The sequence below is a fragment of the Alosa sapidissima genome, chromosome 11 (genome assembly GCF_018492685.1).
Source record: "Alosa sapidissima isolate fAloSap1 chromosome 11, fAloSap1.pri, whole genome shotgun sequence".
NCBI lineage: Eukaryota > Metazoa > Chordata > Actinopteri > Clupeiformes > Clupeidae > Alosa > Alosa sapidissima.
Genome location: NC_055967.1, coordinates 15,969,695 through 15,992,818, shown reverse-complemented (window position 1 = coordinate 15,992,818; position 23,124 = coordinate 15,969,695). Strand labels below are relative to the sequence as shown.

Sequence of the window (23,124 nt, the reverse complement as noted above, 5' to 3'; positions counted from 1 at the left end):
TCCTTAATAAGATCAAGTAGGTCTCGGGTTCCCTCTGATCTTTTTAGCTAATCTGGGGAGTTGATGGTGCAATAAGCGACTATTGTTTCAAAAATGAAAATGATCTTTGTTTGACACATGTTTGTTTATGAAGTATGAAAGCACCTTTATTAGTCTCACAGTCATATACATTCAATCTCATATGATTATAAACTAAATAAATATATTCTAACATATCACTGTCACCAAACAGTATAGAAATGATATCAAGTGCTATGAAACAAAATTGATTAAATAATTGCATTCTAAAGCTAAGCTGATGAAGGACAAACATTTTACAATAGTTTTACACAAAGGTACTTTACACAAAGGTACACTTCGACTTTGCCCATTTTGTCTTCTGCCTGTGCGGAGAATAAGATTATAAACCATTTGTGTAGTTGTTGTTGTGGATGGTGGTAGTGGTGTGTGTGTGTGTGTGTGTGTGTGTGTGTGTGTGTGTGTGTGTGTGTGTGTGTGTGTGTGTGTGTGTGATTAAGAAGTTGTACAGATGAATAAGTGAGTTAGACTTCTCTCAGAGGAAAATCTAAAGTTATTCATTTACTTGTAAGTCTAGTAACAAAGTTGTCACCATTTGCAAAACAAATGCATTTCTTCTTTTTATCTATTTGTCACTTAGAAATATAGAAGATAGTCTGAAGTTTTCATCATCATCTTAACATCTAGTGGGCATTCAGAAGATCTGAATATATATAAACAAGTTTCTCTCCATCTTGATCTCTCTGTCTAATGCTAAGATCTGGGATAACAAATCATATCTCAACTTTTTTTAGACACAGTCTATTGAATAACTATTTTAAATGAAGGTGCAATCACATTCTTCTTTCAGGAGTAATACCAAGATTTATCTCATACTGTGTAACATTCATTATTTTTCAAATTTGAAAATTAGGTATATTTTCCCAGAATGTGACGCAGCGCATCAGGAAATCAAATAGTGCTGGTGACCAGGCTATGCAGAGACGTCTCTTCCTAAAGATTCCAGTGAGATGGCCAGACATCAGTGCAGAGCTTCATATAGTGACTGCTAAGTTGTACACAACCACCAGCGGCCCTTGGGTGCTCCTTCTCTCAGACCCCCGTCTCTCCTCCAGCGGCTCCTCGTGTGGACTCCTCCGGTCTCTCCACCTGCAGGGGACAAACCCACAGGCACAGCTGCTCACCATTGTGCAGCACTTGTACACAGTAAAAAAGTAGGGTATATTAGTTTTTTTACAACGCTAATATTTGATATAAAACATATTATTTTAATGTAGATTCTGATAGTAACACTGACAGAGTAATCCAAGTAATCCAAGTCCTGAGCCAGTATCTGATATACTATATAGTCAGGCCATTCTTCTGCTGTAAACGTCTCTGACTCTACATCTGGAATTATGATTTCAAGTGGTTCTGATACATCATGTTTGAATAATCTGGTTTCTTTTAATAATAGGAAAAGCTTTGAATTAATTTCCAGTGAGCCACTTGTCCCTCCTCAGTGTACCCCTTCAGTTTTTAAGACCAGAAAGGGCCTAGATCTTAGGCCATCCTTAAAAATATTTTCGTTTGCCGTAACCCGACCGACCCTGTCAATTTAGAACCGACCCACATATTTATTTTTTTCCCCTTTTAGTCCGACCGACTTGCCGGTTGTAAACTTGCGTTAAGACCGACCGTTTTTTTTTTTTTTACTCTAAACAACCAATACAAATAAAATACTATTTATTTTAGTAGGCCTAAGTATTGTGAATATAAATTGCCTACATACAAACGTAGGCTCTCTTAAATAAAACCCTGTGGCGTCATCTGTACACCATTGGTTTACGCATGTCACACTATGGCCTATACGCTTCGTTCACACAAACATCTCGACAACGCTCATTACTTGGCACGAAGTTCTGGAAGAACTGTGCCCAGATCTTTTCCCATTCCTTCTCACCTCTAGTCTAACGGTGACCGTGTTGAAGTCTATTCAGTATTTCTCAAAATATGGGTCCGCAAGACTGATGGTCCGCGGAGTCGTGGAGTGAAATTAGGCCCGGTTCTTCGTCTGATAATTTGCTGCGAAGTTGATAAAGATACCGCGGGCCGACAAAAAAAAGAAAACAAACGTTTCTGCTATCGATGTCATTAAACATGGAGCCATACAATAAAGTGGTGGTATGAGCGTTCATTCAATGCAGGCGTCTGCGCGAGAGAAACTGAAAATAATCAATAACGTTGGTATCAAAGCTTCGCTTCAACCTGTTGAATGCTATTTAATTGTTTAACGACACTTGATAGAACGACGTTGATTTTTGGAACTTCCATAGAAACAGAGCAGAGACTGTATAATACACTGTATAGCACTGAGTATTGTATAGTCAAATTTGAATATAACGTGGCCAAAAGCTATTGTAGCCTTCTTTCTATCTGTTAAAGATCAACAGATCAGTGATTTACGTCTATCTGCTCGCCAAAAAAGCTGGTATTGTGTTTCCTGAATCCTTACATTCAGGCATTCAAATTAAACTTCATTAAAAGACATGTATTTTTTTTTCTCCATACCAATGTATGATGCTTGCACGAGGGAAACATCCCAAAACAATAGCACCCATATAATTGTTGCTGTTTTGAGAAGTATTTCTTTTCTTATGCAAGCATCATGCAACCATGCAAAAGTAATGAAACTAATTATATCTTACATTACTAAAGCAGTCCTCTGATGTGCATGTCACAAAATATTTAAGTGAAAGTGCATGTATAACAATCTAGGCATAATAATGATTGTGATAATGATAATGACAATTTGATTTGGAGGGAGTGGGGTTGGGTACGTGTAGATGACCCTTATGGCCCCAAAGTCTGCCATGACTGGGCCTCAGGTCAAAGAAGTTTGAGAAAGGCTGGTCTACATAACCTGCATCAGATTGAGGTTTGCAGTGATGCGCCTGAAGGCACGGGTTGAGGACCCAGTCAGTTACGTCACAATATGCACAATTGTTTAAATTCATACCTACGTAATCACCATGACCAAAATTTTACTTTTTTTTTTACTTTGAATCTTGAAAAAAAAAATATTGACCTACCTACCGACCCATTTTTTTATTTTTTTGGCTGTTACTGCAAACAAGAATATTTTTAAGGATGTCCTTATTCACTGGAATATTAGAACCCTTCTCCACCCTCAGAAACTGGATCATGTGAAATTACTTATTGCTCTAACTGATCTTGATATCCTGGTTTTCTCTGAGACTTGTCTTAAGAATACTATAAATGACTCTGAAGTTGCTTTAAATTACTTTAATATTTTTAGAGCTTGTAGGGGAGGAGGGGTTGCTATATATATAATATCTTGTTTTACTTCACATATCCTCCATGCTATTACAGTCCCTAATTGCTTTGAATTCATTGCTTTGAAAGTCAACTTAGGATCAAACACTAAAAATCCTATAGTTATTATTGGGGTCTATAGACCACCCTCAGCCACTGCCAGTTCCATTGATCAGCTACCTGATTTAATATCCACCTACTCTAACTCTGAAGTCGTTATCCTTGGTGACTTCAATATCGACTGGTCATCTAAGGCCTCTGACCACCTAAAGGAAATATCCGCTGGTCTTAACTTAGCTCAACTAAGTTAAGCTCAACTAGTGAGCCTACTAGACCAAACATTTTGAATCCTTCTAAGTCATCCACCATTGACTTAATTTTCTCTAACAAACCTGATAAAATCACTGCCAGTGGTGTCTTTGACCTTGGTATCAGTGATCACTGTCCTATAGCTTGTATCAGGGATACTCACCTAAAGAAAGCCCCACCTCGTATTGTAATAAAAAGGAGCGATACAGTGATATCCACCTCTGAAATCTGTGATGTTGAGCACGCGCTGGACTTCTTCATTAAAACCTTCCTTTCAGTGGTAGATATGCATGCCCCTCTTAAGAAGTTCAGAATAAAGAACAGAACCAACCCCTGGTTCTCGTCTGAGTTATCTGTTTACTCAAGTCCAGAAATAAAGCCTGGACCCTGGCTAGGCGCACTAAAACTTCTGCCGATTGGGCCTTTTTCAGGGGCATCAGAAATAAATTCACCTCTTTGGTGAGGAAAGCTAAGTCTGACTACCATCTGAACTTGCTCTCCAGCTCTTATTCAAATCCCACATTATTTTGGAAAGTGTTTAAATCCATTAGCTGCAGCTCAACCATCTCTGCTCCACCCTCTGTAATGTCTGGAAACTGAAGACTGCAAGACCTTACAGATACTTGTAGTGCTTTTAACAAACATTTCATCAGTGCTGGCCACATTTTTAAGGACAACATAAATGGGCCATACAATGTTGCCACTGTTCATAACCTCCCTCACACTGTTGACCAAGCTGGTACCCCACACCCTGATGCACTGTTCACCTTTACTCTCTTCAGCAGAAATGAAGTCCTTAGGGCATTGCATGCCATTGACCCTAGGAGCACCACTGGAGTGGACAAGTTAGACCCTTTTCTTCTGAAGTTGTCTGTTCCTCTCTTAACAGAGCAACTAACCCATATTTTTAACCTTGCTATCTCATCTGGCACGATCCCTCAAGTCTGGAAAATAGCCTATGTAACCCCTTTACACAAAGGTGGTGACAAGGATAATTTAAATAATTATCGTCCAATTTCCAAATTACCCTGCTTAGCAAAAGCACTGGAATCTTTAGTAAGCAGCCAACTAAAATAATTTCTTTCAAGACATTCTCTATTAAATCCATGCCAATCTGGCTTCAGAGCAAAACACAACACAATCTCAGCTGCTACCTTGGTCACAAATGACATAATATCTGCCCTTGACAGTAGAAAACATTGTGCTGCCCTCTTTGTAGATTTCTCAAAAGCATTCGATACCATCGATCATACTTTACTCCTACAAAAACTAAAAGACATAGGTTTTGATTCTGCTACTAGTAATCCCTGCTGGCATTTCAACAGTGATTCAACGGTAAATAAACGTTATAAACGTTTAAAAAAAAAACGTTATAACGGGTGAATCAACGTTGAATTATGTGTTGGATTTGCAAATTGAATCAACGTTGATATCGCAACATTATTTCAACATCCGCCATTTCAACATTGGTGCTGATTTCCTTGATTTCTTATTTTACAACCATTTGTCAACATTTTACAATTAGCATTAAAACAGTGTTTCAACATTGACACAACAACTGACATTATTTCACCTATAATTCAACATTGATTTTCTTGACCTTTTTACAACCAACGTTGTTTCAATGTTTGTCTACATACCCTTTTACAACCATTTAGCATTAAACATTGTTTCAACATTGTTTCAACATTGACGCAACAACTGACGTTATTTCCCCTATATTTCAACATTGAAGGTCGGTCGTGTGCCGGCTGGGAACTGGTTTCAAAACTATTTCTCAGATAGATTTCAATGTGTTAAATCAGGTAATGTACAGTCTGACTTTCTACAAATAAGAAAGGGTGTCCCTCAAGGCTCTGTTTTAGGTCCGGTCCTTTTTACCATTTACATTAATGAAATAGCTTCCTCTCTGAAAAACTGTCATGTCCATCTCTATGCCGATGATACCATAATATACTGTATACTGACTCTATCAAACCTGGTCTTTTTGCTGTTTTCATGTCTGAAGAAGGGTATTCAGCCCGAAACGTCACATGTGGTGATTAAAATCTTTTAAAATGGAGTTCTCAGTGTGCGGACTAACGTCATTTTTTATTTTTGACTCTATCAAACCTGCCATGACAAATCTGCAACAATCCTTTACTGCTCTACAGGAAGCCCTGACTGATCTTAAATTGGTTTTAAATGTGGACAAAACAACATTTATGTTGCTCTCTAGAGCCAGAAGCACTGACCCAAATGACCTGCGTCTTCTTACTCTTAAAGGTCATGATATTGAACAGGTCTCTGAATATAAGTATCTGGGAATCTGGCTTGATGAAAAACTAAAATTCTCTTTCCATATAAACTATCTCACCAAAAAGCTAAGGCAAAAGATTGGTCTTCTGTACAGAAACAAATCAAGCCTCCCCATGTCTTGCAGAAAAAGGATTGTTGAATTGTTTTTATGCCTATGCTGGATTATGGGGATGTAATCTATAGGAACGCTACCCCATCCTCCCTTAAAGCTCTAGACACAGTCTATCACTCCGCTATCAGGTTTGTGACAGGTGCCAAATTTAATACACACCACTGTATCTTATATGACAATATTGGTTGGGCATCCCTAACAGAAAGACGGGCTAGACACTGGATACTGTTCATTTACAAATCCCTTATTGAAGAACTTCCACCTTACATATCTTCTCTGTTAAGCTGGCACTCAGGTCCTCATTTTACTCGCTCAAATAACTATCTTCAGCTTAAAGTTCCCAGTGTTCATTCTGAGTTGGGAAAGTCAGCTTTTTGTTTTGATGCCCACACCACTTGGAACTCAATTCAACGCACATTTAAACTAAATCAGTTTCTTATGGTCAATTCAAATCATTAGTAACAAACCTCCCTGTCCCAGTCTGTAACTGTTTTAACTGATTGTCTGTATTGTATTTTTATCTATTCTTATTTATTTTATCTATTTTTATGGCTGTGATCTCAGTGGTTGCTGTTATTATATTATTGTTTCATGTTGTATCTCGGCTACATTGAAAATGAGGGCTGCCCTCAATTGTACACCCGAGAAGGAAAATAAAGGTGAAAAAAAATAATAATAATAATAATTTGGCCACGATTTTACAACCCACGAGTCCTGCACAATGTTCTGGAAAAGGATCATTATTGGAGTCTGGAAAGAGTATCAACAATCAGTCCTGCACTTGGCATGGAGGATGGTTTGCTGTGTGACAGGAACAGCACTCATACACCTCAGAGGGGGAGAGGTGAGTAATTGTAGGTGCTAGTTTGAGGTGCTGCTTACCTCTCCATCACCCTTCACATGTACTCAAAGTCAGAGCTGTGATAGGTCATCTGGAAAAGAGGAAAGAGGAAACTCACTATCGAGACACACCATACAAAATGGAGGTGCATGAGAACTGAGTCAAACTGTTCTTAGAAATATGGAACGTACTGTGCTGTACTGTTTTGTACTGTATGAAATTCCGCTATTATGCAAGATATTGATAGCACAACTTTAAAAGACGAACAGAAAACAACGATTTAGGCATTTGTCGAGGAGAAGGATGGTTTGGGTGTTCTCCCTAAGGAATTCACATATTTCGTTGCTCTGATTGGTTAAGTTTACCCAATTGTGTGCAGAGGTCCCCTCCTATATCAGTTGAAACACACCCCATAATCACATCCCAATGGCATGATACCAGACTCATATTCTGATAAGAATTAAGCTAAGCCAGGCTAGTTTGCTGCCCCCACTCTTGTGATGGGTCTCATTTCTCCTGCTGACTACAAGCTAGTTGGTGAAATCTGCATCACATGTAGGCCTTCTGTAAGTCCATCACACTTAGGAATGTCTGGAGTTTGATCTGCAGATTAGGTCTTTGGACTGGTTTGTGTTTTTAAAAAAGACTGTTCGTAATGTAGCCTTTGGGCAATATGCAGTCTGCGTAGCCACAGCAATTATAGTGAAGTTCACTGAACATTATCATTAATCTAGTCTTGCCCCCGCTGCCACCCCATGTAACAGGCCGGATGTAGCAGAGGAAAAGCGTGCAGCTGAAAGATAAAAAAGAGATATCACTCCCTCCAGTGATAAAGCTCAGACTGCAACACAATCAATCTGCCAAGTCCGAATGTGTCGTTTCTCTTTTTGTTGAGTTGGCCAAAACACTGCAGTTTTCTCATCTTGCCCATTGCAGTGTTGGAGAGTACAATAATGGCCTGGCGTACCGACATCATGCCCAAAACCAGGCAGCTGAGGACACGGATGCTGTGCTAACTTCAACAGTTCCCTCCCCTCCTCTCTCTCTTTCTATCTCTCTCTTACACACACAGACAGACACACACACACACACACACACACACACATACATACATACAGACACACACACACACATACACAAACACACACACACACAAAGAGAGCTGAGAGGAAGACCCAGCGTCATTGCTGTTCTGATCTCATGTCATCTCACAGGGGGTCGTAAATACTCCCTTAGGCCTGCCAGTCAGTCTGTTTCTCTGTGTCTACTCATCCTGAGGGACAGTTTGAGAGAAACCTATCCAGTGTGTATTCAATAGTTAAAATACACCATTTTGCTGGCTATGTTGGAATAGTTTTGACACTAAGGAGCTGATGTACAAAGACATTAGCACCTGTTTCAATGCTTTATTTGCACCTTAAAACCTGGCATTATTTATACGAACAGAATGCACATGAATGAAAGCACACTTTGCCAGGCACAGGAGAGCTGTCAGGCAAGCTGTGATTTTTTTTTACTAATGCATATGCATTTATGGGAAGGCTGAGGAAAAGCTGGGAGTACTGCTCAAAAACATGGGAGGGGAAGTGTTAAGAGCGATTGATTAGGCATTTTGGCATATGTATGAAAACAGCTCACGCCTGTTTTGCGGTGAAAATGCATCAATAGGAGAAACTTTCAGAACCAGTATTCAGAGCACCAGTTCTACTTCTTTGAATCATGTCGAAAGCAACCCTTAATCCAAGTCCCTATGCCTGATAGAAAATGTTCAATCTTTCACGGCACAAATCAGGTGTGGTGGAGCACGGTGGTGGTGGGGACATCTGTGTTGCTTTGGATAAAAGCATTTGCTAAATATCTGTTGACTTTAACTTTAAATATTTTGAGTATTTTTAAGTGGAGTAGAACTGCTTCCCTGCATTACCTTGCTGTTTGTTGACATAATTCCATGATCAGTAAACCCTTGATTCCTTTTCATTTGTGATTGAGTGATACCGTTTACTTGTGGGCACAGAAAATGAACATTGGGGGGCGATGGCGAGTGCTGTTTACCTGATGCTGAATATTTAGTACATTGCATGTAATATGGCAAGGCACAGCGTGTGCTTCCTGCGGAGTGAAAAGGTGCTAATTACACTTCCTTTGTCCATCTGGCCCTGAGTATAATTACCTCAGAGCCTTGTCTGTCGAGGCTCGGGTCAGGTAGGGTCACGGTTATTATCATTATTATTCCATGCTTCTCTGTATTTCCCTATTACTGTACAAAATATCATTATCCTGCACAAAACATCTTTTTTAATTCTGGCTTGTTTTGACTGTACTCAGTTCTTGTCTGTGTGCTGAGCGGTGCTGTACCTGGGAGCTGTTGTCGTCGCTGGCCTCCCCGGGCTCAGGGCTCTCTCGATCTCGGCGTGGCCGGCCGAAGGGGGACGGGACCCGGGGGGAGCCGGCGGTGCTGCCTCCTGAGGCAGGGTATGAGGAGCATGTCACACTGCCCTCTGACACACAACACACACACACACACACACACACACAAATATTTATACACAAATATTTACACACAGAGAATGCAAACCAACATATTACATGTAGCCAAAGAACAACACACAGATCTCAAGAACTTGTGTAGCAGGCCTACAACACTGAACATTTTGAGTAATGGTCTGAATGTAGCCACACACAAACACACAGATAAAGCCCTTTGCAGAGACTCCATCACTCCTGCTGCCTGTCACCGTGTGTGAGAGGCATCCACCGGTCCCAGACAACACAGGCCCGGCAATTCATTTGTGAAAAGGCAAACAGATGGAGCCAGTGACAGACAGAGCTCGGCACCGTAACGAGAGGCGAGAGTGAGAGTCTGATCAATATGTGAGGGAGAATGAGCGACGCAGCATGCTCACTGCGGCTCCTTCAGCAGATAAAACATGTCCATTGCGTGCGGGGTGCTGCTCTGATGCTATCAGCCAAAGGCAGACATGAAAAAGGCCCTCCGTGGACTAGCTCCCCGAGGGAGCTCTGCACTGTTCCCCTCGGCTCCCCAACACACGGTGTGACAAACGAAATGAATGTGTAATTAAAAAGACATTTAGCGCGCACGCTCTGGATATGGGTTTGTGTGTGTGTGTGTGTGTGTGTGTGTGTGTGTGTGTGTGTATGGGGTTGGAGAGCTGATATAGTGGTGGTGTAGAGGGAACTTTCGTCACTTGGGCCACTTGGGCATGGTGGTGAGAAGGGGCTGTTGATACATGCAGTCATTCACATCTACATACGCACACCGTGATGCTACCTGACTGATCTCTCCTCTGTCTGTCCATCTCGTCCAGACTGTCCAGCAGTTCGTCGATCTGGACCTTAATCACGGTCAGCTCCTTCTTGATACTCTGCAACTCCTCCATTTTCACTGGAGAGGGACAGAAAAGACACACAGAGATGAGAGTGAGGCGAGGAGAAAAAAGAAAGACAGTGACATTTTTGATGAAGAGATTGCTCCATTCAAAGCCAAGAGATAGGGGAGACGATGGTGGCTTCATTTGAGAGAGAGAGAGATAACGCGGCGGATAATGAGAAAGAGGAGATCCCCACAGCTGATCATCATCACCACCATGCACACACACAACCCACGCACACGACTAAGAGGACCAGAAGAGACGCACGAGAGGAGGAAGAAGAGAGACGGCCGATTGATGTTCGCAAACGAGACACGCAGGCGGGGGGACGACAGGGAGGCTAGTGATCGGCGCCAACCAAAAATATAAAAAGATAAAAACGAAAAAGAAAAAAAAAAAAAAAACAGCAATGCCGGCATTGTATCGTGTCTTTGATTGCAGAACGAGGCATTTGGAGTCGGGGCCGTTCCTCCCTGACGGTCAGAGAGCTATCAGATGGAGCCTTGTGGCCCCAGTTACATGCCCTGACGTCCTCCCCTCGCCCGCGTAATGGCGTTTTTAATGACGTCCCCGTCTCCCGAGCGTGACCCCACTTGCTAGCATTTATCAGCGCCCCAATCGGCATGGCTCACCCCGGTCGACGCACGTCAGCCATTCCGACCCGCCTCACACCATTAAAAAGCTGTTTTGACCTCCAGGCTACAAAGGCAAACTCATTTCACTGCGATGTGCCGGCACTAAAAACTATTAAGGCTTGTAATAAAGAATATAAACACTTCTTATTGGTTACGCACTATTAATTTGGTATAATTGCGTGCCCTGATAGGCTAGGTTTGATTACGGGCGGGAGCGTTCGCAAGTGGAGGCGGTTGTTAATGAAGGAACCATCTGGAGCATCATTGTACACACACTCTCTCTTTCTTCCTCTCCCTCTTCCTCTCTCTCTCTCTCTCTCTCTCTCTCTCTCTCTCTCTCTCTCTCTCTCACACACACACACACACACACACACACACACACACACACACACACACACACACACACACACACACACACACACACACACACACACACACACACACTTTGCCCTGGGGATGCAACTTCACTCAGGGAAATAATAATCTATTACTGTTCCACTGCAAAATACACATAACAGTGTGATACACTCCAGCACTGACAGAGAAACCACTATGTTGTACTGTTTAAATCTTTCTAAAAGGTTCATAAAGGATCAGAAAAAGGTAATTACTTTATAAACAAATGCAGTGGGACAATATAAACACACAAACACACACACACACACCCACACACACAACAACAACAACAACAACAACAACAACATTGAGACATTAGAAACACACCACTTGCTACATATAGTCTTTCCCCAAAGTTCCTGGCCTCAAATCAAACTCAATCTCATTCACCATAATTTAATAGCATTCCATTTAAACTGTGTCTTCACAAAGTCATGGTCACCATGCAACCATTAGATGTGTAGTCTAATGTTCTGGATTGCCTGATGCCCTCCCTCCCACTCACTGTCCCCTGATCAGTTTCAGCTGGAGAGGTATTCTCACATTTGGCAGTGCTGGAGCTGCTCCCACTGATCCTGGATCTGTGCCTGAGCTGGAAGCGCTCTCTGCTGCTGCGGTGGACCGCCGAGGAGGAGGAGGAGGAGCGGGGGCGCTTGGGAGGGGTGACATCTCGTGAAATGGTTGCCATGGAGACAGGAACACGCTGGTAATCAAAGACTCTGTGAGTGCACACAGACACACAGACACACACACACACACACGCACACACACACACACACACACACACACACAATGTCACTGATGAACAGTAAAGTGTCAGGCTAATTTAAGTCATAGCCACCTTTACCTCTCTTCAAAAATCCTCCACTTATACACCATACTGTAATTCCTTTCTCCTCTCCTGTTTAAAAGAAGGCTTGACCTGATGGTGCCATATCTACTTCAATATGAATTACCTTCTTTATAATTCCAGAAAAAATATATTCCAACACAAAAGGCCCCTGACTGTATGTCGTAACAAGAAAGGTGCCCTTTTATTGCAAAACCACAAAGGACATCTAAAGTATTTATCTCTCCTTCTGCCTGCTGCTGAATACACACTTTCAATGGGCAGTGTCACCTTCAGTGATGTGGTTCAATCTTTGACCAAAGAGCCAATCTACGGTGTAGTCATTGGATGGGGACAACGTGCATCTTGCAGCATGACTGAGAGCCTGTGGCGGATGCTCCTTAAATCACACATCTCATATAACCTTGCCTGCACTCAGACAAAACACACGTATCCAGAATTAGCTACTCTGCCTGGCTAGATGACAGGCCTTTCTTGTGGCTGTGCTTTCCTGTGCCTCTTCACACTATATAACTGTCACTGCCTGCAGAGGACTAAGTGTCACTTTGACAACAGAGTGGAACGGTTAAAGCTTTATGGCAAATTCCAGCCCTCTGTTTCTCTACGCTTTCTGCCTCAAACATCTGCCTCCCTGGCTCTCTCTCCTCTCTCGTTCTCTCTCCCCTTCTCCCACTCTCTGTCATGTTTTCTCTCTCTCTCTCTCTCTCTCGGTTTCTGTCTGCTCTCTTATCTCTGTCGCTGCATGAGCCGTGCGGTTCCATGTGTGCTACACTAATCAGCGGCGGGCTAATCACGCCGTTCCCATGCAGCTGCCCCTGTGGAGGGCTGCGCGACGCCACAGCGCAAGCCCCCCCCCCCCGATCCCCCACTCTCCACCACTCAATCATTCCAAGCTCGCCCGCCACAGACAGAGAGAGAGAGAGACACAGAGAGAGACAGAGAGAGAGAGAAGAAACAAAACAGAAGAAAGACTTAATAGTTTCAGTTTTTTAAGTGCTGTAGCTTTGTTTGTTTTTTGTCTTGCATGTGTGTCTTGCTTCTTGCTCCGGAGATAGCTCAGATGTTACATGGTGTGCCCAGGGGTTTGGAAGCGCATAGCAGTTAGTGACCTCGCTACAGAGTCTTAAGATTTGCGAGGAGCAGAGCAGTCAGATGAAGCATGTCTGCCTTACACAAAGGAAATACAAGAGAGAGAGAGGGCTGGAGAATAGAGAGAACATAACATAGAAGTACAGAAAATACAACACAGAGAGGGCTCAGGGATGGAGGGAACATAAGATAGAAGTAGAAAAAGGGGCAGAGAATACAAGGAGGAGAGGAAGAAAGGCATAGAGGAGAAGAAGAAACACAAAATATGTGATGGATCAAAAACAATACTGATAGACAGGTGAGTAAGAATCCCTCCAGACAGCAGAGGGACAAGACAGATAAGGGCCGAACAGGAGATGGAGAGGAGAGATGGGGCGTCTGACCATCACCCTCTGTGTCCCTGAGAAACAGAGCGAGGGAGAGGAGAGGAGAGAGGGAGTAAAGGAGAGAGAGCGAGAGAGGTAGAGGGCGAGCGACAGAGCGAGAGGACCACAGCGAGGCAGTGAGGCCCCATCAACTTAAATGGAGTGTTTCTGAAATGGTCCTTATAAATCTAAAAAGACAGCTGAGACATTTTTCAGAGGTGACGAAAGAAACCATCCAAGAGATTTCATACAACAATTTGAGCAGAACATTTCAGGGGAATGTGTGGCATATCAAGCACAGGAGACAGCGAGGACACAGGGGAGGATGAACGACTCGCTTTTGACATTTCCTCTCCCTCTCTTTCTTTCTCTCCCTCTTTCTTTCTCTGTCTCTCTATCTTTATTGCTCCTCTTTTTTCTCTTGCCCTTCTTTTCTTCCTCGGGCAGGTGGTGCCGGTGGCTCTCAAGGCTTGAGGGAAACATATCTCAGGGAAAGTGACAGCACCTGTCATAGAGCTGCTCCGAGTAGCAGTCATAGTCCAGGTCGTGGTCAGATCTGCAGGGGGAGAGAAACAGGGCACCAGCTCAGAACCCCTCGCATGGTACAGACACAACATGATCCTGACCAAAGCTGCTGCCTATTTTGACCACCAAATTCATGGATGGGAGCCATATTTCCACATTACCATTAACACACAGAAACACTTACACATACAAATGTACAAATACATCAAAGCTAGTATGTTCAGATGATCAGATTTCTGAGATGAAAAGCGGGGACATTTCCAGTTTGGCGGTGAATATCAAAAAAAAAAAAAAAAAAAAAAAAAATATATATATATATATATATATATATATATATATATATAAATGTATCTACAGAAAGAGGAGACAGAACTGGTTTTCATGTATTTTGGCCACCAAAAACAGGGACATCTGGTCACCATATGTAGTACATATACAGTACCAGACAAATTCCAAACTTACTGGCTGGCATAATCTATTTGCACATGCAAATACAGTATGATGTACACCTATGTCTTGGGTGGAGGTGGTGTGTGTGTGTGTGTGTGTGTGTGTGTGTGTGTGTGTGTGTGTGTGTGTGTGTGTGTGTGTGTGTGTGTGTGTGTGTGCATGTGTGTGTGTGAGTGGGGGGGGGGGGTGTTAGCTTTATTCAACATGAATAGATAATGTCCAAATCCTTAAGCCATTTTCCAGATCACTTCCTTCTCTAATTACATTCAAGTATGTGATTGAAGAGTGCGGGAAGAGATTGCACCCAATCACGTGCCTTGTTTTCTATGAAGTGGGAGTCCACCCCAGGGCTGCAGCTGTGTCAATCTAATTTCTGTTGTAACACAAATCAGATCAACCAATACAGTTGTTTTATGTCTATTGGTGGGCCTAATCTATAGGAAATGCCATTGAGACCTCCTCAGCTCAGAGTGCAGGCCTATATGTGCAGTCACATTCTGGGTTTGTTTGATGAACATGGTAACACTAGAAACCTGAGAACAGAGTAAGTAATTGTCTTCTCCTGGTCAGTTCTGCTCACCTAAACTATGTTGTACTTTTGATCAATAAGTAAATAAAAGAATTGATCTCAACTCTTGCTTTGACAATAATTTTGTGGTAGGCTATTATTTACTTGAGTAATATAGGGTTGGATTATGTAAAGGGCTGTGAAATGACCTGGCTAGCAACAGCAATGTTTTTTTAATCCAGGGGGTGATACCTCGGGAATCCAAGATAGTGTTTTATTCACACAAAACGATGGCATGTTAACTGTTGCTCGCTAGATTGTGAAATCATATTTCCTGCATTACTTGCAAGCAACAGCGTGAGTTGCAGTGTTGGGAGTAATGCATTAAAAAAGTAATGTAATTACAGTAATGCATTGCTTTTTGCTGTGATGCAGTAATGTAAGGCATTACCAATACAATTTCAGTAATATTTTACTCGGTACAATTCTCAGTAACTGAAGTTACTTTGCTTTTTAATCCAAAATTGAGAAATGCTCAATTGGCACCAGAGAAGATTATCCAAGAATTAAAAAAAGTCATCTATGCTGGTCCTGGAATTTGATTGCCTTGTTTAGATGATTGTAGAAAGGGAATTTGAGTTTTCTCTGCCATTCATGCAACATATCTTGTTTAGGCTATACTTCTCATTTCAAGCAGTGAGAATAACTAAAATTTTGCTTTTACAGACAAAGATCGTAGCCATTATTCTCAAACTATTTACATTAAGTCTACACCACTGTAAGTGGAAGGAAAGGCAACCAGCAATGATGAGAAGCATTTAAAGTCAACATACAATTTCACTATGGCTATATTTTGCTATATTAAATTGTGAGTGACCTTTGGCCTTTGGGGCCAACATTGTCCCATGAGCCATAACTGCAACCATTATATTGTTATTTTGTTAGCCTTAAGCCTAGCTCAGTTATTATGCCATACCACATCACCTCCTGCCGTGTAATGAGCTGCATTGAACACATGAAGATCTATTGAGAACACCAAATCCATATTTCCTGTTATTTTGGTGAAAGTAATGTAAACGTAGTGTAATGCCTTACAATTCAAAGACAGTAATATTGTAATGTAACAAATTACTTTGAGATGACAGTAACAAGTAATAAATAATGGATTACGCTTTTGAAGTAACTTGCCCAACACTGGTGAGTTGTAGCAATGGCACTATTAGACAAGATATTGTATTTTTTCAACATCATAAAAATTTGGTTTGGGCAAACAAAACCTGAATAAGCCTACCGATCCATTTTAAGGTTGTTGGCATTTATTTTCCCATTACCCAGAGAGACACTGATGTTTTTGATAGATTGGGCCTCCTCATAGAAATGGAGCAATTTGATTGGCTAATCACTATGATGTGTCTGACGATCAAAATTACATTTTCTATGTCCTACTGTAGTAAAGGCTTTGGTGGTTCTTGCACAAAATGTTCTGTTTAAGAATAAAATCTATGTTTTGGATGAGTATTACTACTGCACATTTTGATTGGCATATTTTGAATTTCAATTTCAACTCCATTTTTTAAATAACTTTTATCAGGCAAAAACTGGTAATTACCCTTTTTGCACACACACCATACCACAGCGCAAAACAAGACAGAACAGTCTACAATCAGTGTAGTATATGTGTGAGACTGTAAGTGTGTGTCTATGTTTGAGTGAATGTGTGTGTACCATTGCCATGATCTGAACCAGGGAGCATGAGCCCAATACAGATCAGCTAAGTCTAACGCTCAGTTCTGCATTCATCCAGTGAGACTCCCCAACGCTCTCCACGGCCTTGCCTGCATTTGTGAGGCGTAAGGTATAAACAACCCATTAGGGTGAATCTGACGGAGGGTTTGTGTGTGCCTCCATGTTGAAATCAAATGAACTAAATAACAGCAAAGGTTCACTGAACACAAATATGTGAAAAATATTTATGCTGGAATTGGCAGATCCTCTCGGCTGAAGTTAATTTTGAATTCACAATCTCAAGCCTTGTAGAAAATGTGATTCCCGAGCATGACATTTCATTTGTATTGAAGCCCGTGTAGAAAATCCATAACTATTGGCTGCAGAGCCAGCCATCAGCGGGTTATAGACATTCTATTTCATTCACTGGAGAAAACCAATTCTGTAATGAGTATGTCTGAGAGTGCGAGAGCATAGGTGTGTGTGTGTGTGTGTGTGTGTGTGTATGAAAGTGTACATAATATGCGTGTAGGCACAAGTGTTCATTTGAATAACCCTGAGAGAGAGGCGTTCTCCGCCCTTCCCCAGTCCGTGTGCGATTAGATGGAAAACACGCGCAGCCTGGTGTAGCGGTGGAGTGCGGTGCAGCCACCCATGTGGTGTCAATCTCCTTAAAGGCCACGCAGAGTACTCTACACCTGAAAGGTCGCCTGGCAAAATAAGTCACGGACATTCCAGAGCCGTTTCCTTGCAGTCTATGTCCATATCAATTTGTGTGTGTGTGTGTGTGTGTGTGTGTGTGTGTGGTGGTGGGGCATTGCGTGTTCTTGCCGGCTGACCTTTAGTCTTCCGAAACGCTTTGGCGCAAAGCTCCCCTGCTTCACCAGTGATTACCGTCAGCGGTGCTGATCGTTCACGCAGGGCGAGGGAGGCCTGAAATGGCTGTTTAAATTACAGAGTCTACACCTCTACAGTGCTCCCAAGTAGGGAGACAGAGAGTGAGAGGGAGCGAGAGTGAGAGTTGGAAGAACGGTAATGGCTGCCATTACAGTTCTCTCTCTCTCTCTCTCTCCTGAGGAAGGACTAGCATGTCGGGGCTTTTATGGTGTCTCGTTAAGAATCCACCTTTGGGCTGGCTTTCTCCGGCCAGTGGAGCGTCTGTGCAACATTTACAGTCATGCAGGTTACTGCACTACCCAGGGACAGCCTCCAACCTAGTCATATCGACAAGAGTATATTTACGAGTAGCACGCTCACAGAGATGAATACTGAATTTTGGGCCTATTTCACCTTACCCCCACCCCCCACACACTGGCTATTGGCTGGGGTGTCAGGTTACATGGTAGAGCTACCCATTAAAATGCTCTCTCTCTCTCTCTCTGTTTCTCTCTCTCAGTGCAAAAGGAGGAGGGACACACTCAGCTGGACGGCAAGGTCTCCGGAGGCTAATTAGATTTTTTTTCATGAGTTCACATGCGACAAGGCCATCCCTCAGACAAGGCTCATTATGCTAAATCTGAGCTCCGTCCCTCTGTTCATTCACTGCTCTGTCTGCCTGGTCATCAGCTCCGCTAGAAGTTTCTCAGGCGCCCAATGTATCATTCTTTCTCTGTCTTCTTCTCTGTCTCTTCATCTATGTGTCTGTGGCCTTGTCTTCACATTTTTTAGGCTCTCCATCTGTTGTTTCTTTCCAGACAGTTGGACTCTGTGTAGTTCTTTCTTTCTCTCTCTCTCTCTCTTTCCCTCTGTCTGCCAGCGTTCCCATTCTTCTGTTGCTCTCTGCACGCCATGGGGAGAGGAAGTGACCTCACTGAGCATCCCCCATTTGCATACGGCCTGGCGTGTCGCGCCGAGGCGGAGAGCGTCTGACACTTTTCTGGGCGGACTGGGAGAGGGAGGGGGGGGCCTTCTTCGCTCCGAGCCAGAACGGCCCATGCCGCCAACATTAGTGATGACGGTGGTCCCTGTTCTGAGATTCCCCTCCATACGTCACAGGCCCAGGAGAGACTCATTGCGAGCAACTGAGCCAATATGATTTATGTCTCTGGGGGGGCAGTGGGATGGCGCCGCGCACGCACACACGCATGCACGCACACACGCACGCATCCGTCATCCGTGCTGTTGGCTCATTAGTGCAGCTGTTGGCTCCTCTCCCTCAGGGGACATTAGGCTCTACAGTATATCTATAATTTACAACACATAAGTGTTTGCAGAGAGCGAGACCATTAACTACAATGATCTGTACAAAGGAGGCGGAATCCATCTCCATTTTTCAGCATGGCGTCTCTCCTGCCGTGCCGGCACAGGAGCGCTGCGGATCCATTTGTTTGGGTACATTTGTTAAGAGATCATTACTGCACTAATCATCCGGGAGAGCTGGAATCACAATCAACAGTCGGATGGGGCCCCTTATTTCACTCCTCTCTTTGTTGTTGTCGGTTTTGTTTACGTTGCCCTGTGATTCCATTCCGTTCTACTCTGTTGCCCTCCTCCTCTCACTATCTCACCTCTCCACCTCTTCTCTCCTCTCCTCTGTCTCTCTCCTTTTCCCCCTTCCATACTAGCTAACTTTTCTCTCCTCTCTTTCTCAATATCTCTCAATCCCTTCCCATCAATATTAACGCTTCCCTCCTCTTTTCTGCATTCGGTTCTAGCCCTCTCTCCTTCCTCTCTTCCCTCTCCTCTGCTTTTCTCAGCTTGGCTCTATTTGCTCCTACTCTTTTTACCTCATCTCTCCTCTTCTCTGCTTTCCTTTCAGTGTGTAGTTTACTGCTACCCCCCCCCCCCCCCCCCAACACACACACACACACACACACACACACACAGCCCATCTCTCCCGCCCTACTCCAGATGTACTGTCCCCTGAGGAGGGCGGATTGATTAATTCAGATTCAGCGCTCCCTCGTGCTTCTGAAATGAATCAGGATCAGCGCGGCGTGACTGAGCTTAATGGGCTGGAGAGATCATTTCCTGCCACTTCAGCGCTGCCGCCTCAGCCCGGGCAGAAGGCCTGAGTCGACCGCCTCAAACACTGCGGACCACCACCATCAACCCTCACACTGCAACACCACTGCAGACCACCACCAACCACCATCAACTCCAACACTGCAACACCACTGCGGCTAACCCACAGATACCAACATGACAAATACAATCCTGTTGGCTACCATCATCAACAATGCAACAACCAACCTGCAACACTGCAACAACACAATAGTGTACTACAATATAATATAATATAATATAATATAATATAATATAAGTTAAGATAAAATAAGATCAGATAAGATAAGATACATATTAATATTTGCACACATATTCAGACTAACTTTTGGACTATGAAGGTTAAAACTATTACCACCAAACCACTCTAGTAGCATTAGTAGTCATCAAAAAATACACTGAAATGTACCTACTTTAACTTATGGAGATATCTAAAAAAAATAAAGCTTGCACTTCAGGAAATAGACTGCGAATAAGCACATTCTGATAATCTGTCTAGCCTTCATTCATTTAAGCTGAAATCACTATGCAGACAATAGAAGAAAGCCCCATAATCTTATAATGTTAGCATTGTCATAATTGTTTGCTGTATGATTTAAGATCGCAAAACTTTAAGTCTCTTCATACAAAGACAAATAACAGGGAAGATTGTCTCAACTTTTCCAACAAGTAAAACTTTTGTCTGTGCTCTGGAGAAATGCTGAGTCACTCTCTATCAGATAGACACCTCAGCAGGACTTGTTTCAGAGATTGGATCACAGCTACACCATGCACCACACACACACACACACACACGCACGCACGCACGCCACACGCACGCTCACACACACACACACACACACACACACACACACACACACACACACACACACACACACACACACACACACACATCCATTTACATTATGGATTCCTAATCTTTTATTACTCTGTTGGGAAACTGTTTTTGGGTGCCAGTTACACTAAACAGGATTGTGTGAAACTGCATCACCAGGAAATAAGGCTCTCTGCTGCTCCCGAGTTTCAGGAGAAACATCAATGGAAAGTCCTTTCCACCCAAGAGAACCTTCACAGAGGGGGTCATTTGCAGAGGTAGTTGTGGACAAGACTGGACAAAAGGAGGCCTTCTTGTAGGACAAATTGAAAATAGGAAAAAACCTTTACTTTTAAGAGTGTTTCATGTGTCCCCCAAGAGCACAAACACACACACACACATACATTTTTGACACGCACGCACACACGCACGCACACACACATACACACACACACACACACACACACACACACACACAATTACATACCCCTCCATCTAGATACACAAAAGATTCATCAAAATGTACCTTGGCCGTCCTCTCTTCACCATCTAGAAAACAGGTCTGCTTTTTGAGAAACGTCAAAGTCAAAGGTGTCATCAATCATCTCTCGTGTCATTTCTGCAGACATCATCATCAGTGCTGACATCGAGCATGGAAAAGCAATTTCACGATGCCAGCACTCTTCTCCAATTCTTTAACATCTCAAGTCTTTTATTGCACAGAAACTGTGTGTGTGTGTGTGTGTGTGTGTGTGTGTGTACTAGTAGGTGTAGAAACATTTGGGAGGACAGGTTGTGGCACACAAAGACAGCAAAGGAGGACAAACAGGAAGAGGAGCTTTGAAGGAGGAGACCCAAACACCCCCCTCTAGTAACACAGCGTCTGTCTGTGCCGTGGTGCCAAACATGACCACTGTGCTTTAGGGACATTTCTACTGAGGGATCGTCCATCAGTGCTGGACCCATGCTCAGCATGTCTCCATACACAAGCTGTGACAGCGGCATTGATCCACGATAGTAATTACTGTATTTACTGTCTGGGTCAATAGAATGGAGAGGTGTGTTATTCTCACACAAGGGTTTTATTTATGTCAAATTACCCACGAAAAACAAATTGCCACTCGGTGACTATTGCTGCACCCCAAACAATCCTCCCGGGCTTTATCCAGACCCTCTCAAAACAGGTCACTGTGTCTGCGCATGCCATTATTTTACACCATTTTTTTGTCTTTTAGGAAAAAGTTGTTGCTAATCTGAAATTGACTAGCCATGGCTGCACCAGCCTCTCCAGAGACTGACTCTAGATCAGCCGTAAATCCATCAGTCTGCTGCTAAATGGGCATCTACTGGTTCCTTTCACACAAGACACAGTCTGTTCTCGTTTGTGGCTCCTCGATGGTGGAAATGCTATCCGCGCTGGGGCATCCCTGTCTACTCATCTCTTTCTTAGAGCACCACCTTTTCGGACACATTGAATATCTTGACATACCTAGCTCCACTGTTTACACATTTTTCCCTGATCCCCTTGCACTCTGCCAGATTGAGCAAGTACTCAGCACTTACTCCAAGGTCTCCTAATTTACTAAAGTCGTTCCTCAATTGAAAGACATTACTTGATTGTTGTTCCTCAAAACATCTGCCATATGAATACATGCAATGTAATCTACAGATAATGAGAGTGGGAGAGAGTAGTAGTACATTCACACAAGAGAAAAGGTCACCAGGTCCATTTAAGCGATGGCACTACACTGAAGAGGAGGCCAAACAGAGTGAGCAATGGGACTGAATGGCTGACCTTCACATGTTCAAAGGCCTCTGAGAGGACCTCATCACACAGACAGATGAGCCCATCACACTTACACAAACTGAAATCAAGGATGGATGCCAAGTCCATGGTTCCCTGGGCCAGAGCAGTTAGGGACACGCTGGTATCACTTTGGCACCCGGCAAATGAGAGAGAGAAACCAACCGTGCAAAAAGGGAGGGGTAAGATTTATTCAACTGTGTGAACAGTGTGTCAATTATGTGTACCACCTTCCTATGTTCCATTCCCTTCACGTTTACAACTAGCAATCACAAGGACTTTGTGACAGATAGTGTCTCTTCAACCCAGCAGGAACCAGACCTGCAAACTTTACATCTGTTCGGGTGTTCAGAGAGTTTTTCCAAGCGGTAGTTACATGACTAAACATAAACTTGTTTGCTTAAATGGAATCTAAAAGGGAGCAATTGTTATACATAAAAAGGCTTGTGAGGTTTTTAATGAACCATCAGGTGCTTTTGCACCTGCTTAATTACAGTTGTTCCCAGTTGCTTTGGCATATGTCTAAGATTACAATTAACATTCTCAAAACAGCTTGTTCAGTCTCCACATCATCTAGTCACTTGTGAACATTGTGAAACAGCAATTTCTCATTCTGTGAACAAATTGTAAGAGCTTTGGCATACAAACAAGTATGGGCAATGATCTGCAGAATCATTT

General features: G+C 42.9%; 1 protein-coding gene across 4 annotated transcripts in view; it reads right to left on the bottom strand.

The window, feature by feature from the left end:
- Positions 1–410: 410 nt before the first annotated feature.
- Positions 411–23,124, bottom strand: part of si:dkey-234i14.2 (RNA-binding Raly-like protein) — a 41,699-nt gene continuing 18,985 nt past the window's right edge. For 2 of the 4 annotated variants that reach the window (XM_042111059.1, XM_042111061.1), the window contains exons 3-7: positions 14,123–14,173; positions 11,857–12,032; positions 10,183–10,296; positions 9,249–9,391; positions 411–1,167 (exon numbers count right to left, since the gene is read on the bottom strand). In XM_042111059.1, coding sequence (XP_041966993.1) covers positions 1,111–1,167; positions 9,249–9,391; positions 10,183–10,296; positions 11,857–12,032; positions 14,123–14,173 — 541 coding nt within the window. In that variant the 3' untranslated portion in view covers positions 411–1,110. Of the gene's footprint in view, positions 1,168–6,934; positions 6,985–9,248; positions 9,392–10,182; positions 10,297–11,856; positions 12,033–14,122; positions 14,174–23,124 lie in introns of all 4 variants that reach the window. The other 2 variants (XM_042111060.1, XM_042111063.1) reach the window with 2 other exon arrangements.